This window comes from Entelurus aequoreus, linkage group LG28 (assembly GCF_033978785.1).
Source record: "Entelurus aequoreus isolate RoL-2023_Sb linkage group LG28, RoL_Eaeq_v1.1, whole genome shotgun sequence".
Lineage (NCBI taxonomy): Eukaryota > Metazoa > Chordata > Actinopteri > Syngnathiformes > Syngnathidae > Entelurus > Entelurus aequoreus.
In genome coordinates this window covers 10,690,021-10,710,950 of record NC_084758.1, presented here as the reverse complement: position 1 = coordinate 10,710,950, position 20,930 = coordinate 10,690,021, and the positions used below count along the sequence as shown (strand labels likewise).

Sequence of the window (20,930 nt, the reverse complement as noted above, 5' to 3'; positions counted from 1 at the left end):
CTAAGAACATTACTGTCGTATTGAGTAAAAAAACAAATGTTTGTGTTTGCAAACCTTACAAAAGCACATGTTTCTAGTAAAACTCACACAGATACATTATTTCAGGCATTATTAGACATATTGCATGTGTGGTTTAGGAGTTATGCTTAAAACAATTTTTATTTGCTTTTAACGCATCATCTCAGGATTCTAAGAACATTACTGTCATATTGAGTAAAAACAACTTGTTGTATTTGCAAACCTTGCAAAAGCACAAGTTTCTAGTAAAACTCACAAAGATCCATGATTCAGGCATTATTAGAAATATTTCATGTTTGGTTTAGGATTTTTCTTAAAATATTTTTTGATTGTTTCAAACATATTTCTCAGGATTCTAAGAACATTACTGTCGTATTGAGTAAAAAACAAATCGTTGTGTTTGCAAACCTTACAAAAGCACATGTTTCTAGTAAAACTCACAAAGATACATTATTACATGCATTATTAGACATATTGCATGTTTGGTTTAGGAGTTATGATAGGAACAATTTTTATTTGCTTCAAATGCATCATCTCAGGATTCTAAGAACATTACTGTCATATTGAGTAAAAAACAAATGTTTGTATTTGCAAACCTTACAAAAGCACATGTTTCTAGTAAAACTCACAAAGATCGATGATTCAGGCATTATTAGAAATATTTCATGTTTGGTTTAGGATTTTTCTTAAAATATTTTTTGATTGTTTCAAACATATTTCTCAGGATTCTAAGAACATTACTGTCGTATTGAGTAAAAAACAAATCGTTGTGTTTGCAAACCTTACAAAAGCACATGTTTCTAGTAAAACTCACAAAGATACATTATTACATGCATTATTAGACATATTGCATGTTTGGTTTAGGAGTTATGCTAGGAACAATTGTATTTGCTTCAAATGCATCATCTCAGGATTCTAAGAACATTACTGTCATATTGAGTAAAAAAAAAATGTTTGTATTTGCAAACCTTACAAAAGCACATGTTTCTAGTAAAACTCACACAGATCGATGATTCAGGCATTATTAGAAATATTTCATGTTTGGTTTAGGAGTTTTCTTAAAATATTTTTTGATTTCTTCAATCGTATTTTCTCAGGATTCTAAGAACATTATTGTCGTATTGAGTATAAAACAAATGTTTGTGTTTGCGAACCTTATGAAAGCACATGTATGTAGTAAAACTCACAAAGATACATTAATACAGGCATTAATAGACATATTGGATGTTTAGTTTAGGAGTTATGCTTAAAATAATTTTTGATTGCTTCAAATGTATTTTCTCAGGATTCTAAGAACATTACTGTCATATTGAGTAAAAAAACAAATGTTTGTGTTTGGAAACCTTACAAAAGCACATGTTTCTAGTAAAACTCACACAGATATATTAATTCAGGCGTTATTAGACATATTGCATGTTTGGTTTAGGAGTTATGCTAGGAACAATTTTTATTTGCTTCAAACGCATCATCTCAGGATTCTAAGAACATTACTGGCATATTGAGTAAAAACAACTTGTTGTATTTGCAAACCTTGCAAAAGCACAAGTTTCTAGTAAAACTCACAAAGATCCATGATTCAGGGATTATTAGAAATATTTCATGTTTGGTTTATGATTTTTCTTAAAATATTTTTTGATTGTTTCAAACATATTTCTCAGGATTCTAAGAACATTACTGTCGTATTGAGTAAAAAACAAATCGTTGTGTTTGCAAACCTTACAAAAGCACATGTTTCTAGTAAAACTCACAAAGATACATTATTACATGCATTATTAGACATATTGCACGTTTGGTTTAGGAGTTATGCTAGGAACATTTTTTATTCGCTTCAAATGCATCATGTCAGGATTCTAAGAACATTACTGTCATATTGAGTAAAAACAACTTGTTGTATTTGCAAACCTTGCAAAAGCACAAGTTTCAAGTAAAACTCACAAAGATCCATGATTCAGGCATTATTAGAAATATTTCATGTTTGGTTTAGGAGTTTCCTTAAAATATTTTTTGATTTCTTCAATCGTATTTTCTCAGGATTCTAAGAACATTATTGTCGTATTGAGTATAAAACAAATGTTTGTGTTTGCGAACCTTATGAAAGCACATGTATGTAGTAAACCTCACAAAGATACATTAATACAGGCATTAAAAGACATATTGGACGTTTAGTTTAGGAGTTATGCTTAAAATAATTTTTGATTGCTTCAAATGTATTTTCTCAGGATTCTAAGAACATTACTGTCATATTGAGTAAAAAACAAATGTTTGTGTTTGGAAACCTTACAAAAGCACATGTTTCAAGTAAAACTCACACGGATACATTAATTCAGGCGTTATTAGACATATTGCATGTTTGGTTTAGGAGTTATGCTAGGAACAATTTTTATTTGCTTCAAACGCATCATCTCAGGATTCTAAGAATATTACTGGCATATTGAGTAAAAACAACTTGTTGTATTTGCAAACCTTGCACAAGCACAAGTTTCCAGTAAAACTCAAAAAGATCCATGATTCAGGCTTTATTAGAAATATTTCATGTTTGGTTAAGGAGTTTTCTTAAAATATTTTTTGATTGCTTCAAACATATTTTCTCAGGATTCTAAGAACATTACTGTCATATTGAGTCAAAAAACAAATGTTTGTGTTTGGAAACCTTACAAAAGCACATGTTTCTAGTAAAACTCACACGGATACATTAATTCAGGCGTTATTAGACATATTGCATGTTTGGTTTAGGAGTTATGCTAGGAACAATTTTTATTTGCTTCAAATGCATCATCTCAGGATTCTAAGAACATTACTGTCATATTGAGTAAAAACAACTTGTTGTATTTGCAAACCTTGCACAAGCACACGTTTCTAGTAAAACTCACAAAGATCCATGATTCAGGCATTATTAGAAATATTTCATGTTTGGTTTAGGATTTTTCTTAAAATATTTTTTGAGTGTTTCAAACATATTTCTCAGGATTCTAAGAACATTACTGTCGTATTGAGTAAAAAACTAATTTTTGTGTTTGCAAACCTTACAAAAGCACATGTTTCTGGTAAAACTCACAAAGATACATTATTTCAGGCATTATTAGACATATTGCATGTTTGGTTTAGGAGTTATGCTAGGAACAATTTTTATTTGCTTCAAACGCATCATCTCAGGATTCTAAGAACATTACTGGCATATTGAGTAAAAAACAAATGTTTGTATTTGCAAACCTTACAAAAGCACATGTTTCTAGTAAAACTCACAAATGTACATTATTACATGCATTATTAGACATTTTGCATGTTTGGTTTAGGAGTTATGCTATGAACAATTTTGATTAGCTTCAAACGCATCATCTCAGGATTCTAAGAACATTACTGTCTTTTGAGTAAAAACAACTTGTTGTATTTGCAAACCTTGCAAAAGCACAAGTTTCTAGTGAAACTCACAAAGATCCATGATTCAGGCATTATTAGAAATATTTCATGTTTAGTTTAGGAGTTTTCTTAAAATATTTTTTGATTGTTTCAAACATATTTCTCAGGATTCTAAGAACATTACTGTCGTATTGAGTAAAAAACACATTTTTGTGTTTGCAAACCTTACAAAAGCACATGTTTCTAGTAAAACTCACAAAGATACATTATTACATGCATTATTAGACATATTGCATTTTTGGTTTAGGAGTTATGCTGGGAACAGGTGATTGTATTTTGGGGTGATCTGGATCATTGTCTGGATTCAGAATGTTTTTAAAGTAGTCTTTGGAGATAGGGCGTGGCAGACTTATCTAGAGTATGATTATTGTCAAATGTTCCATCCAATTTGTCGCAGCCAGATGGTTGGTGAATCTTGTTGTGTTGATAACGAGCAGCTGCCGCATCGATCCGTGCACGATCCCAGCTTGTGAGAAAAGATTGTGTTTGTGATTGAAGCAGCAGATACCACACTCGGTTTCATTTGTATAGATTTTATTGGCGGGTAAAATGACAAGCGTTTCTATAGAAATAGCAATGGCACCAAGGGGACACACACACACACACACACGACGTGACTACATGGACGTGAAAGTGCTAGAGGACGTGGGTGTAGACACTATTCCTAACAACACAGTTTAGAAAATGGCTGACTGGACCAGCCGCTCAGGACATAAAGAGAAGGATTGCAATGTGATGTCAGAACAGGAACTCAGGAGGAGACAGACTGAATTGTTATGTACAATGTTCACGTCAAACGTCCACTTTAAATGTGCCATCCAGTTGGGGTTCTCGGGTTGTTAATGCATAGAAAGGTGTCCATTCGTTAAAACTGCGCCTTCGGTACAAACTACACCAGCTGCTGACTCGTCATTTTCTTTCGGTTGTCACCTGCGTGCCTTCCTTCTTGTTTGGTCCAGGGATGTACAGAAATGTACAAAGATGCACAGAGAAGTACAGAAGTGTACAGTGGGTCTGGGTTACTATTTGCAGCATCCCTAAGATAGTGTTTTCTCGCCTGGTTCCTCCGTTCTCAGCCACTCACTGTATGTTTTACGTGACGTTTGTAATATATGTATGTGTGAAGGAAATGGGCTTTTTTTCATGCTGATGTGTCAGTAAAAAAAAATTAATTTTTCTTACTAAATTTGGCAAAGGATCTCTTCAAAACTCAGGTGTCTCTCGTTTCATCTTCGTGGCATTCTTGTAGAATCACAGGACAGCCCTCTAATAGGTCAATTACTGCCCTCATGTCGATTATACGTTTAATGCAAGGATCCCCAAACTACGGCCCGCCAGCGTCCAAAGTCTAGCCCAAGTCCAAAGTAAAAAAAAAAAAATATATATATATTTTTTTTATTTTATAATTATCTCCTAGCCACTCAGGCAAATCATATTGTCTAAAACTGCATTTTCCCATACATACATGTATATATATACTCATACATATAAACATATAAATGTTTATACATATATATACACATACATATATACATATATATGTATACATATACATACATATACATATATACATATATATGTATACATATACATACATATATATATATATATATATATATATATATATATATATATATATATATATATATATATATATATATATATATATATATATATATATATATATATATATATATACACACACATATATATATATATATATACATATATATAAATATATATACACACACATATATATATATATATATATATATATATATATGTATATATATATACACACACATACATATATATACATATATTCATATATATATATATATATATATATATATATATATATATATATATATATATATATATATATATATATATATATGAATATATATATATGAATATATGTATATATATGTATGTGTGTGTATATATGTATGTGTGTGTATATATATATACATATATATATATATATATATATATATATATATATATATATATATATATATATATATATATATATATATATATATATATATATATATATACATACATATATATATATATATATATACATATATATATATATATATATATATATATATATATATATATATATATATATATATATATGTAAATATATACATCTACATACATAAACATATATACATACATATAAATACATATATATACACATATATATATATATATATATATATATATATATATATATATATATATATATACATACATATGTATATACATATATATATGTATATATACACATATATATATATATATATATATATATATATATATATATATATATATATATATATATACACATATATATATATATGTATATATATATATATTTTCTACCGCTTGTCCCGTGTGTATATATATATATATATATATATATATATATATATATATATATATATATATATATATATATATATATATATATATATATATATATATATATATATATATATATATATATTAACCCAATGCGGCCTCCGGTTCAAAAAGTTTTGGGACCCCTGGTTTAATGCATGCATCTGATTTTATACGTCAGGCCTTTTAAGAAAAACAAATATATACTGATGATGTAGAGGGCTAAAAACATATGTATCACTTATGAGGGTTAATATTTTAGTCACAGGCAGGATTCTCACAGGGATGGGGCAAACTGTAACCCAGACCTACCCTACAAGTTTTATTTCAGATTCAAATTTCATTAAAGTGGAATAACGGGTCGGCTTTGATTTTTCGGCTTCGGGGTCAGAAAGGAAAACTTCCCCAGCGCTGCTTTAATAATTGGGGATTAAAGGTTGGAGAGCGCCCGCCCGTAATGAAGCTCCCGGGCGCCACTTCTGACTGGATGGGATCACGCCACGAGCTGCCTTTAATCAGCGGGGTAGAGAGGAGCAGCCCATCTGCCGCTGTGTTAACGGACGGGTCGATGGGAGCGGCGCAGTCGGCGGGCGCACGGGGGATCATCACGGTAATTCCTCTGAAGGAGGAGGATTTCAGCTTGAAGGCACGGGAAGAAAAGCTAGGGAGGGTTGACGCTGAGAAAGACGATCCTGATCTACATTTGATATCGTATACGTTTGTTTTTCGATCTCCACAAATTCCTAAAAATCGGCGACGACGGTAATTCAGTGCAACGGTCCGTTCTCAGGAAAAACAAACTGGTTTCGGATCTAAGACTCCCCCACCCAGGCCAGCACGTTGCCCTTGGCGACGTCGGTGATCTCACAGTTGAGCTTGTTGAGCCGCCCGTCCAGGATGAAGAGGGACTCCCTGGACGGGGTCATGAGGTACTGGCCGAAGACGCCGCCGCCGAGCACCACCCGGTTCTTGCTGCTCCACGGCCACTCGTACGCCTTGATGGGATCCTTCAAGCTCTTGATCATCTTCACCTTGCCGCTGCCGAGCTCCACGAACAGAACGTCGGTCTGTCGGCCGGAGCTTCCGAACACGTTGTACTGCTGCGCCTCGGTGAAGGAGCGCTGGAAGGCCAGGTCGGAGATGTGAAGGTTGGTGTGGATGTCGTACGGCTCCCCGATGTCCCCTCGCTCCGAGACCGTCTGGATCCTCATCAGCCCGTCGCCGTCGTCGACGGTGACCAGGTAGCGGCCGTCCGGGGACGCGTAGGGCGTCCCGATGACGTCGCGGTTCCGGCCGACCACGCTATCCGTCACGCCGTCCACGACAATCTGAGGCCGAGTGGCGCCGGTGGAGTCGGGCTGGCAGTTGACAAAGTAGTACCCGCCCAAGTGGGTGTAGGCCACGGACTTGGGCACGCAGTTGAAATCCCGCAGGCTGATGTTCTTCACGTAGGCCAGCGTCTCCAAGTCCATCTTGTGGAGGACAGGCTCATTTCGGTGAAAGATGAGACCAAATCTGTTGGCAATTTCAAAAGAGACAACACAGAAGATGGAATCAATAACTATTACGGATATTTCTGTCCTCGCACCAGTAAGACTCGAGGACTTGGTTCGAAAATCATCGAGCCTTCGCTCCGATCTTTCTTCACCGCGAAAAAAAAAACCTCGACTTTGGTGACAAATTGGTTTCTCCTTCTGAAGAACAACAACAATGTGAAACACCCTCTGACTTTTCAAGTAGCAGCCGCCTTTATTGTTGTCTAAAATGTGGTCAAGAATATAAGAACCAGATTCATCTGAATTGTCATTGAAGTGACACAAATCAAAGTCTTCCAGTTTTTGGGATTGAGTGATTATTCCCTAGCTGCTCCTGGCTGAACTCGGCCGAATGTTATTTTGAGCCCCGAAGTTGTGCAAAAAAAAATGGTATACTGTATTTTTCCGACTATAAGGCGCACTTAAAATCATTTCATTTTCTCAAAACTCGACAGTGCGCCTAATGTACGTAATTGTTTTGGTGGTGCTTACCGACCTCGAAGCAATTTTATTTGGTGCATGGTGTAATGATAAGTGTGAGATAAGAGATATGTGTAGACGGCAATATGATGGCAGTCACACATAAGAGATACGTGTACACTGCAATAGGATGGCAGTCACACATAAGAGATACGTGTAGACTGTAGTATGATGGCAGTCACACATACGATATACGTGTAGACTGCAATATGATGGCAGTCACACATAAGAGATATGTGAAGATATGGCAGTCATACATAAGAGATACATTGAGACTGCCATATGATGGTAGTCACACATAAGACATACGTGTAGACTGCAATATGATGGCAGTCACACATAAGAGATCTGTGTAGACTGCATTATGATGGCAGTCACACATAAAATATACGTGTAGACTGCATTATGATGGCAGTCACACATAAGAGATACGTGTAGACTGCAATATAATGGCAGTCACACATAAGAGATAAGTGTAAACTGCAATATGATGGTAGTCACACATAAGATAAATGTGTAGACTGCAATATAATGGCAGTCACACATAAGAGATAAGTGTAGACTGCAATATGATGGTAGTCACACATAAGAGATACGTGTAGACTGCAATATAATGACAGTCACACATAAGAGATAAGTGTAGACTGCAATATGATGGTAGTCACACATAAGATATACGTGTAGACTGTAAGAAGATGGCAGTCACACATAAGAGATACGTGTAGACTGCAATATAATGGCAGTCACACATAAGAGATAAGTGTAGACTGCAATATGATGGTAGTCACACATAAGATATACGTGTAGACTGTAAGAAGATGGCAGTCACACATAAGAGATCCGTGTAGACTGCAATATGATGGCAGTCACACGTAAGAGATCAGTGTAGACTGCATTATGATGGCAGTCACACATAAGATATACGTGTAGACTGCATTATGATGGCAGTCACACATAAGAGATACGTGTAGACTTCAATTTAATGGCAGTCACACATAAGACATAAGTGTAGACTGCAATATCATGGTAGTCACACATAAGAGATACGTGTAGACTGTAAGAAGATGGCAGTCACACATATGATATACGTGTCGACTGCAATATGATGGGAGTCACACATAAGAGATACATGTAGACTGCCATATGACAGTCACACATAAGAGATACATGGAGACTGCCATATGATGGCAGTCACACATAAGAGATACGTGTAGACTGCAATATGATGGCAGTCACACATAAGAGATACGTGTAGACTGTAATATGATGGCAGTCACACATATGATATACGTGTAGACTGCAATATGAAGGCAGTCACACATAAGAGATATGTGAAGATATGGCAGTCACACATAAGAGATATGTGTTGACTGCAAAATGATGACAGTCACACATACGAGATACGTGTGGACTGCAATATGATGGCAGTCACACATACGATATATGTGTCGACTGCAATATGATGGCAGTCACACATAAGAGATACATGTAGACTGCCATATGACAGTCACACATAAGAGATATGTGTAGACTGCAATATGATGGCAGTCACACATAAGAGATACGTGTAGACTGCAATATGATGGTAGTCACACATAAGAGATACGTGTAGACTGTAAGAAGATGGCCGTCACACATATGATATATGTGTCGACTGCCATAGGATGGCAGTCACACATAAGAGATATGTGGAAATATGGCAGTCACACATAAGAGATACATGGAGACTGCCATATGATCGCAGTCACACATAAGAGATACGTGTAGACTGCAATATGATGGCAGTCACACATAAGAGATACGTGTAGACTGTAATATGATGGCAGTCACACATACGATATACGTGTAGACTGCAATATGAAGGCAGTTACACATAACAGATATGTGAAGATATGGCAGTCACACATAAGAGATACGTGTAGACTTCAATATGATGGCAGCCACACATAAGAGATACGTTTAGACTGCAATATGATGGCAGTCACACATAAGAGATACGTGTAGACTGCAATATGATGGCAGTCACACATAAGAGATACGTGTAGACTGCAATAGGGTGGCAGTCACACATAAGAGATACGTGTAGACTGTAATATGATGGCAGTCACACATACGATATACGTGTAGACTGCAATATGATGGCAGTCACACATAAGAGATATGTGAAGATATGGCAGTCACACATAAGAGATACATTGAGACTGCCATATGATGGCAGTCACACATAAGAGATCCGTGTAGACTGCAATATAATGGCAGTCACACATAAGAGATAAGTGTAGACTGCAATATGATGGCAGTCACACATAAGAGATACGTGTAGACTGCAATATAATGGCAGTCACACATAAGAGATAAGTGTAGACTGCAATATGATGGTAGTCACACATAAGAGATACGTGTAGACTGTAAGAAGATGGCAGTCACACATAAGAGATCCGTGTAGACTGCAATATGATGGCAGTCACACATAAGAGATCCGTGTAGACTGCATTATGATGGCAGTCACACATAAGATATACGTGTAGACTGCATTATGATGGCAGTCACACATAAGAGATACGTGTAGACTGCAATATAATGGCAGTCACACATAAGAGATAAGTGTAGACTGCAATATGATGGTAGTCACACATAAGAGATACGTGTAGACTGTAAGAAGATGGCAGTCACACATATGATATACGTGTCGACTGCAATATGATGGCAGTCACACATGAGAGATATGTGTAGACTGCAATATGATGGCAGTCACACATTAGAGATACATGTAGACTGCAATATAATGGCAGTCACACATAAGAGATACGTGTAGACTGCAATATGATGGTAGTCACACATAAGAGATACGTGTAGACTGCAATATGATGGCAGTCACACATATGATATATGTGTCGACTGCCATATGATGGCAGTCACACATAAGAGATATGTGGAAATATGGCAGTCACACATAAGAGATACATGGAGACTGCCATATGATGGCAGTCACACATAAGAGATATGTGTAGACTGTAATATGATGGCAGTCACACATACAATATACGTGTCGAGTGCAATATGAAGGCAGTCACACATAAGAGATATGTGAAGATATGGCAGTCACACATAAGAGATATGTGTTGACTGCAATATGATGACAGTCACACATACGGGATACGTGTAGACTGCAATATGATGGCAGTCACACATACGATATACGTGTAGACTGCAATATGATGGCAGTCACACATAAGAGATACGTGGAGACTGCCATATGATGGCAGTCACACATAAGAGATACGTGTAGACTGCAATATGATGGCAGTCACACATAAGAGGTACGTGTAGACTGCAATATGACTCAAGTAAACAACACCAAAACTTTAAATGTTCCATTGAAAATAAAGAACATTACACACGGCACTCAAAAATCTGTCAAAATGTGTTAGTAAGACTTTGAAGCCGCACCGCTTGAGGGATTGTCGGCCCATTACGGCTACCATAGTAAGAGATAGAAGTATTATTATGGTGTGTGTATAAGGACCGTACAATGACACCCATTAGCAGACATGTTATCTGACATTTTGTTTTGCAATATTATCCGAAAGCAACTTTTCTTCCTTTCTGGTACCTGCTGATGTGTTTTCGGGATCTGCATTAGTCCTGAAAATTTGCGAGCATCCGCCTTTTTCTTAGTCCGTGCCGACACCGTAGTGGATAAGCTTCTTCTTTGTCTCTATCTTCTTGTTATGTGACATTCATCCTCTACTGTTGCCATTTGTAATATAAAGTAGTGTAAAGTTCTTACTTATATCTGTCAGTAAACTCACCATGAAAGCACTAAAACATACCGGCGTAGTGAGTTTACATTATCCACCCAAGGAACTTTAGTTATTAGAGAGTTCCGGTCGGACGTTTTTTCCCACGGGACACATTTCGGGCGTTGTTGTTGCACTAATGAGCCACGGATGAGGAAATGCTGTTCCGTTATTGATTGAAGTAAAGTGTGAATGTCATTAAAACAGTTAGCGCCATCTTTTGACACTTCTTCCACTCCCGTCCTTGCACGCTACACTGCTACAACAAAGAACGGGGAGAAGATGCTGTCCAAGTGGAGGCACATAAATATGACCGCCCACAAAATGGCACATCCTGAAGAGACTGTCAGAAAGCGACTTGAAGATGATGTGTAAAACATCATCTATGCAACATTTTGACCAAAGAACCACCATTACATTTGATGTAGACCAGGGTTTTTCAACCACTGTGCCGCGGCACACCAGTGTGCCGTGAGATGCAGTCTGGTGTGCCGTGGGAGATTATCTAATTTCACCTATTTGAGTTAAGAATATATATAATTATAGTCTGCAAATGATGTGTTGTTGTTGAGTGTCGGTGCTGTCTAGAGCTCGGCAGAGTAACCGTGTAATACTCTTCCATATCAGAAGGTGGCAGCAGGTAGCTAATTGCTTTGTAGATGTCGGAAACAGCGGGAGGCAGAGGGCAGGTAAAAAGGTGACTAATGCGTAAACCAAAAATAAACAAATGGTAAGTGCCCCTAAGAAAAGGCATTGAAGCTTAGGGAAGGCCATGCAGGTCGAAACTAAAACGGAACTGGCTACAAAGTCAACAAAAACAGAATGCTGGACGACAGCAAAGACTTACTGCGGAGCAAAGACGGCGTCCACAAAGTACATCCGAACATGACATGACAATCAACAATGTCCCCACAAAGAAGGATAAAAACAACTGAAATATTCTTGATTGCTAAAACAAAAAAAGGTTGAAAAACACTGATTTAAACCACAAGGAAATCTTTTTCGTTTAGAAAAAAATTTAAAAATAATATGGGCAGCACGGTGGTAGAGGGGTTAGTGCGTCTGCCTCACAATACGAAGGTCCTGGGTTCGATCCTGGGCCTTTCTGTGTGGAGCATGCATGTTCTCCCCGTGACTGTGTGGGTTACTTTGGCTTCCTCCCACCTCCAAAGACATGCACCTGGGGATAGGCCCCTCCCACCTCCAAAGACATGCACCTGGGGATAGGCCCCTCCCACCTCCAAAGACACGCACCTGGGGATAGGCCCCTCCCACCTCCAAAGACATGCACCTGGGGATAGGCCCCTCCCACCTCCAAAGACACGCACCTGGGGATAGGTTGATTGTCAACACTAAAATGGTCCCTAGTGTGTGAATGTGAGTGTGAATGTTGTCCGTCTATCTGTGTTGGCCCTGCGATGAGGTGGTGACTTGTCCAGGAAGTACCCCGCCTTCCGCTTGAATGCAGCTGAGATAGGCTCCAGCATCCCCTGCGACCCCGAACGGGACAAGCGGTAGAAAATGGATGGATGGATGGATGGATAATAATAATCTGACTCCTTTAATGTGCCTTATAATCCGGTGGGAGAAGGAAAGACTATGGGAGTAAACCCAGACAGAGAGGAGGAGGATCTCCCCCCCCTAGAGGATCCTGATGAGAGTGCGGAAATATGACCATATCACACCGACTCTCAAATCCCTTCACTAAGTTCCTGTTCCACTCAGGTTTGAATTCAAAGTCTCCCTACTAACCCACCAGTGCCTCCATGGAAATGCCCCCCTCTACCTCAAAGAACTACTTACCCCCAAATCCTCCACTGGACACCTCTGCTAACCTCCTCCAACCTCCGAGGACAAAGCTACGCCGCTCCCAGTCTGTGGAACGCTCTCCCTGACCACCTGAGGGCACCACAGACTGTGGATGTTTTTAAAAAAGGCTAAAAAACCCTTCTTTAAAAAAAAAAAAAAAAAAGAAGCCTTTTTTAGATATATGCATACCAGTTTTAGCTATTTTTCTGTTTTAGTTTTTATTTTTTTATATATATATATTTTTATTATATATATATTTTTTTTAAATGTATTTATTTATTTATTTTTATTTTTTTTAATACACAGTAGCACTTTGAGATTCTTTACTCAATGTAAAGTGCTTTTTACAAATAAAATGTATTATTATTATTAGGGATGTCCGATAATGGCTTTTTGCCGATATCCGATATTCCGATATTGTCCAACTCTTAATTACCGATACCGATATCAACCGATACCGATATATACAGTCGTGGAATTAACACATTATTATGCCTAATTTGGACAATCAAGTACGGTGAAGATAAGGTCCTTTTTTTTTAAAAATGTATAAAATAAAATAAGATAAATGAATTAAAAACATTTTCTTGAATAAAAAAGAAAGTAAAACAAAATAAAAACAGTTACATAGAAACTAATAATTAATGAAAATGAGTAAAATGAAGTTTTAAAGGTTAGTACTATTAGTGGAGCAGCAGCACGCACAATCATGTGTGCTTACGGACTGTATCCCTTGCAGACTGTATTGATATATATTGATATATAATGTAGGAAGCATAATATTAATAACATAAAGAAACAACCCTTTTGTGTGAATGAGTGTGAATGGGGGAGGGAGTTTTTTTTGGGTTGGTGTACTAATTGTAAGTGTATCTTGTGTTTTTTATGTTGATTTAATAAAAAAACAATAAACAAAAAAAAAAAGATACCGATAATAAAAAAAACGATACCGATAATTTCCGATATTACATTTTAAAACATTTATCGGCCGATAATATTGGCAGGCCGATATTATCGGACATCTCTTATTATTATTATTATTATTAAAGGGAGGAAACAACACGGAAGCTGGCAGTAAGCTCCACCCGATTTGCGCAAGCTACGACGGTGGGAGGAAGAACTCCCGCAGGCGCAACCCATCGTCACTGCTGACGGACGGATGCCTATGTAACCTGGTGCGCCTTATACAAACCCCGTTTCCATGTGAGTTGGGAAATTGTGTTAGTTAAATATAAACGGAATACAATGATTTGCAAATCCTTTTCAACCCATATTCAATTGAATGCACTACAAAGACAACATATTTGATGTTCAAACTCATAAACTTTATATTTTTTTTGCAAATAATAATTAACTTAGAATTTCATGGCTGCAACACGTGCCAAAGTAGTTGGGAAAGGGCATGTTCACCACTGTGTTACATGGCCTTTCCTTTTAACAACACTCAGTAAAGGTTTGGGAACTGAGGAGACACATTTTTGAAGCTTCTCAGCTGGAATTCTTTCCCATTCTTGCTTGATGTACAGCTTAAGTTGTTCAACAGTCCGGGGGTCTCCCTTGTGCTATTTTAGGCTTCATAATGCACCACACATTTTCAATGGGAGACAGGTCTGGACTACAGGCAGGCCAGTCTAGTACCCGCACTCTTTTACTGTGAAGCCACGCTGTTGTAACACGTGGCTTGGCATTGTCTTGCTGAAATAAGCAGGGGCGTCCATGGTAACGTTGCTTGGATGGCAACATACACTACCGTTCAAAAGTTTGGGGTCACATTGAAATGTCCTTATTTTTGAAGGAAAAGCACTGTACTTTTCAATGACGATAACTTTAAACTAGTCTTAACTTTAAAGAAATACACTCTATACATTGCTAATGTGGTAAATGACTTTTCTATCTGCAAATGTCTGGTTTTTGGTGCAATATCTACATAGGTGTATAGAGGCCCATTTCCAACAACTATCACTCCAGTGTTCTAATGGTACAATGTGTTTGCTCATTGGCTCAGAAGGCTAATTGATGATTAGAAAACCCTTGTGCAATCATGTTCACACATCTGAAAACAGTTTAGCTCGTTACAGAAGCTACAAAACTGACCTTCCTTTGAGCAGATTGAGTTTCTGGAGCATCACATTTGTGGGGTCAATTAAACGCTCAAAATGGCCAGAAAAAGAGAACTTTTATCTGAAACTCGACAGTCTATTCTTGTTCTTAGAAATGAAGGCTATTCCACAAAATTGTTTGGGTGACCCCAAACTTTTGAACGGTAGTGTATGTTGCTCCAAAACCTGTATGTACCTTTCAGCATTAATGGTGCCTTCACAGATGTGTAAGTTACCCATGTCTTGGGCACTAATACACCCCCATACCATCACACATGCTGCCTTTTACACTTTGACCCTAGAACAATCCGGATGGTTCTTTTCCTCTTTGGTCCAGAGGACACGACGTCCACAGTTTCCAAAAACAATTTGGAAATGTGGACTCGTCAGACCACAGAACACTTTTCCACTTTGTCTCAGTCCATCTTAGATGAGCTCAGGCCCAGCGAAGCCGACGGCGTTTCCGGGTGTTGTTGATAAACGGTTTTCGCCTTGCATAGGAGAGTTTTAACTTGCACTTACAGATGTAGCGACCAACTGTAGTTACTGACAGTGGGTTTCTGAAGTGTCCCTGAGCCCATGTGGTGATATCCTTTACACACTGATGTCGCTTGTTGATGCAGTACAGCCTGAGGGATGGAAGCTCACGGGCTTAGCTGCTTACGTGCAGTGATTTCTCCAGATTATGGATATTTTGGAGCGTAGATGGTGAAATCCCTAAATTCCTTGCAATAGCTGGTTGAGAAAGGTTTTTCTTAAACTGTTCAACAATTTGCTCAGGCATTTGTTGACAAAGTGGTGACCCTCGCCCCATCCTTGTTTGTGAATGACTGAGCATTTCATGGAATCTAATTTTATACCCAATCATGGCACCCACCTGTTCCCAATTGGCCTGTTCACCTGTGGGATGTTCCAAATAAGTGTTTGATGAGCATTCCTCAACTTTATCAGTATTTATTGCCACCTTTCCCAACTTCTTTGTCACGTGTTGCTGCCATCAAATTCTAAAGTTATATATTATTTGCAAAAAAAAAAAAATGTTTATGAGTTTGAACATCAAATATGTTGTCTTTGTAGTGCAGGGGTCACCAACGCGGTGCCCGCGGGCACCAGGTAGCCCGCAAGGACCAGATGAGTAGCCCGCTGGCCTGTTCTAAAAATAGCTCAAATAGCAGCACTTACCAGTGAGCTGCCTCTATTTTTTAAATTGTATTTATTTACTAGCAAGCTGGTCTCGCTTTGCCCAACATTTTTCATTCTAAGAGAGACAAAACTCAAATAGAATTTGAAAATCCAAGAAAATATTTTAAAGACTTGGTCTTCACTTGTTTAAATAAATTTCTTCTTTTTTTACTTTGCTTCTTATAACTTTCAGAAAGACAATTTTAGAGAAAAAATACAACCTTAAAAATTATTTTAGGATTTTTAAACACATATACCTTTTTACCTTTTAAATTCCTTCCTCTTCTTTCCTGACAATTTAAATCAATGTTCAAGTAAATTTATTTTTTTTATTGTAAAGAATAATAAATACATTTTAATTTAATTCTTCATTTTAGCTTCTGTTTTTTCGACGAAGAATATTTGTGAAATATTTCTTATTATGATTCAAATTCAAAAAAATTATTCTGGCAAATCTAGAAAATCTGTTAAAATCAAATTTAAATCTTATTTCAAGGTCTTTTGAATTTCTTTTAAAATTTTTGTTCTGGAAAATCTAGAAGAAATAATGATTTGTCTTTGTTGGAAATATAGCTTGGTCCAATTTGTTATATATTCTAACAAAGTGTAGATTGGATTTTAACCTATTTAAAATATGTCATCAAAATTCTAAAATTATTCTTAATCAGGAAAAATTACTAATGATGTTCCATGAATTCTTTTTTTAAGTTTTTCTCTTCTTTTTTTTCGGTTGAATTTTGAATTTTAAAGAGTCGAAACTGAAGATAAACTATGCTTCAAAATTTAATTGTCATTTTTTTTCGTGTTTTCTTCTCTTTTAAACCGTTCAATTAAGTGTAAATGTCATTAATTATTAATAATAACATAGAGTTCAAGGTAAATTGAACAAATTGGCTATTTCTGGCAATTTATTGAAGTGTTTATCAAGCTGGTAGCCCTTCGCATTAATCACTACCCAAGAAGTAGCTCTTGGTTTCAAAAAGGTTGGTGACCCCTGTTGTAGTGCATTCAATTGAATATGGTTTGAAAAGGATTTGCAAATTGTTGTATTCCGTTTATATTTACATCTAACACAATTTCCCAACTCATATGGAAACGGGGTTTGTATATGAAAAAAGACCTGCAGTGCGCCTTATAATCCGGTGTGCCCTATGGTCCGGAAAAAACTGTAGGCGAACGGTTGCAGACATCTCTTTTAAGGGTGTGCATCCAAGCACTTCAATAACACATTGGGCCCGCTGACACCTGAGTGCAGTCTTGTCTCCGTAGCACCGTCTTACCTCATCAAATATACACGGCCGAAGACTGCGCGGAATGTTGCACTCTGACAGCAGCACACGGCAGGCCAGAATTCAACGAGCGGGCCGACGGAGGCTGACGGTCGACTCAATCTCCACGTCGTCCGTCATTTTTTTTATGCCGTTTGAACACAAAAGCAGGCAGCGGCGGAGACACGGAGCACATTATCAGCCCCGTCGAGGCAATCATTGATCCGCAGATTGCGTCGCCCGCCGCAGGCTGCTCCGGGTCACGGCGGCCGTCTTTTCTCGCCTCGTACGCGTCACCCAGAAGATAAGACATTGATTGAAGTGCTTGGCTTTAGAGGACGGTAAACAATCTTTTGCATAAAACCCAACGACGGCATTTCAGTCCCGACTTGTCAGTCTGCTGACTGCCATTTGTCGTCTGGGGCTTCTGTGACGGCGGCACAAGCAGAAATAAATACAGACAGTGGGTTTCTGAAGTGTCCCTGAGCCCATGTGGTGATATCCTTTACACACTGATGTCGCTTGTTGATGCAGTACAGCCTGAGGGATGGAAGGTCACGGGCTTAGCTGCTTACGTGCAGTGATTTCTCCAGATTATGGATATTACGGAGCGTAGATGGTGAAATCCCTAAATTCACACTTTGCAGCAGAGTCAATAAAGTCAATAAAGAGAGATATTGAGACGCCGCTATCACATTAGCAAAAGACTCCAGGAAGCGTCACGATCCCCAGATAATAACTTTATTGTGTCCTACGTCTAAATCAGGGGTGTCAAACTCATTTTAGATGGGGGGCCAAATGGAGAAAAAAGTACTCCCAAGTGGGCCGGACTGGTAAAATCATGGCACGATAACTTAAAAATAAAGACAACTTCAGATTATTTTCTTTGTTTGAAAATAGTACAAACACATTCTGATATTGTACAAATCATAATGTTGTTTTTTTTGTTTTTTTCAATTACCTATTGCGGTTAATAGTATATATCAGGGGTGTCAAACTCATTTTAGATGGGGGGCCACATGGAGAAAAATCTACTCCCAAGTGGGCCGGACTGGTGAAATCACGGCACGATAACTTAAAAATAAAGACAACTTCAGTGAACAATGGGAGACCGGGCTTTCTGCTCCGCTGCTCCCAGTCTGTGGAACGCTCTCCCTGACCACCTGAGGGCACCACAGACTCTGGATGCTTTTAAAAAAGGCTTAAAACCCTTCTTTTTAAAAAAGCCTTTTTTTTTTTTAGATATATGCATACTAGTTTTAGCTATTTGGCTGTTCTAGTTTTTATTTTCTTTTTATTATCTTTTTATTTTTTCTAATTTATTTATTTATTTTATTTTATTTTTTTAATACACTGTAGCACTTTGAGGTTGTTTACTCAATGTAAAGTGCTTTTTACAAATAAAATATATTATTATTATTATTATTATTAAAAAAAATATATAAAAATCAAATTACAGGATGTTATTTATGTAGTTTGCGTACATCGTGTGGTATATTTTTTTTATTTTTTTACATATGTAGCATAACCTAGAAAGACACAAATAATTGCTATTGTGACATCTAGTGGACACAATTAAAACAGCAGTTTCTTTCATTCAAAAATTTCGGCTCATTTTTATACTTAGTAAACTCATCCCGCGGGCCGGATAAAACCTGTTCACAGGCCTGATCCGGCCCACGGGCCTTACGTTTGACACCCCTGGTATATATACTTTATTTGTCGTTATTTTTATTTTCTGAATAAATTGTGATAATGTTCATCAGTCAACTCATTGGTGTTAATTTTCAATCTATCAAGATACAAAACTTATATCAAAATCAAATGACAGTATGTTATATATGTAGTTTGATCATTTTCTTTGACTGATGTGCTAACATAAGTGGTTTATTTTGTACATATGTAGCATCATCTACAAAGATACAGAGAATTGCTATTGCGACATCTAGTGGACACATTTAGAACAGCTGTTTCTCTCATTCAAAAATTTCAGGTACATTTTTGTACTTAGCAAACTCATCCCGCGGGCCGGATAAAACCTGTTCGCGGGCCTGATCCGGCCCTCGGGCCGTACGTTTGACACCCCTGGTCTAAATAAATGTTTTACCATTTTTTGTATTCCCTTTTCCAAGATAAGGTTTGGAGCTCGGGGAAAGGTGCACCATTCAGGAACATTTAAGGTTCATTTTGGAGTATGTAATGGATCAAAAGTAAACATCAAAAAACTGCTTCGTCGGTAACTTGTCTTATAAGATGATCATAAACAAAAGCCAAAAGCAGTGAAGTTGTCACGTTGTGTAAATGTGGAATCAAAAGAGAATACAACAAATCCTTTTCAACTTATATTCAATTGAATAGACGGCAAATACAAGATATTTCATGTTCACACTGATTATTGCAAATAATTATGAACTTAGAATTTAATGGCAGCCAAAAAGTTGTCAGAGGGGCATTTTTACCACTGTGTTACATGGCCTTTCCTTTTAACGACACTCAGTAAAGGTTTGGGAACTGTGGAGACACATTTTTGAAGTGGAATTATTTCCCATTCTTGCTTGATGTACAGCTTAAGTTGTTCAACAGTCTCCCTTCTCATATTTTAGCCTTCGTAATGCACCACACATTTTCAACGGGAGACAGATACGGACTACAGGCAGGCCAGTCTAGTACCCGCACTCTTTTACTATGAAGCCACGTTGATGTAACACATGGTTTGGCATTGTCTTGCTAAAATAAGCAGGGGCGTCCATGATAACGTTGCTTGGATGTTGCTCCAAAAGCTGTATGTACCTTTCAGCATTAATGTGTAAGTTACCCATGTCTTGGGCACTAATACACCCCCATACCATCACACATGATGCCTTTTACACTTTGAACCTAGAAAAGTCCGGATGGTTCTTTTCCTCTTTG

The 20,930-nt window shown here is 37.4% G+C and overlaps 1 protein-coding gene across 1 annotated transcript in view; it reads right to left on the bottom strand.

The window, feature by feature from the left end:
- Window positions 1-5,928: 5,928 nt before the first annotated feature.
- The window catches only part of fstl5 (follistatin-like 5), a 336,564-nt gene continuing 321,562 nt past the window's right edge, over window positions 5,929-20,930 (bottom strand). The window contains exon 14 of the mRNA XM_062039647.1: window positions 5,929-7,362. Coding sequence (XP_061895631.1) covers window positions 6,660-7,362 — 703 coding nt within the window. The 3' untranslated portion in view covers window positions 5,929-6,659. The remainder of the gene's footprint in view (window positions 7,363-20,930) is intronic.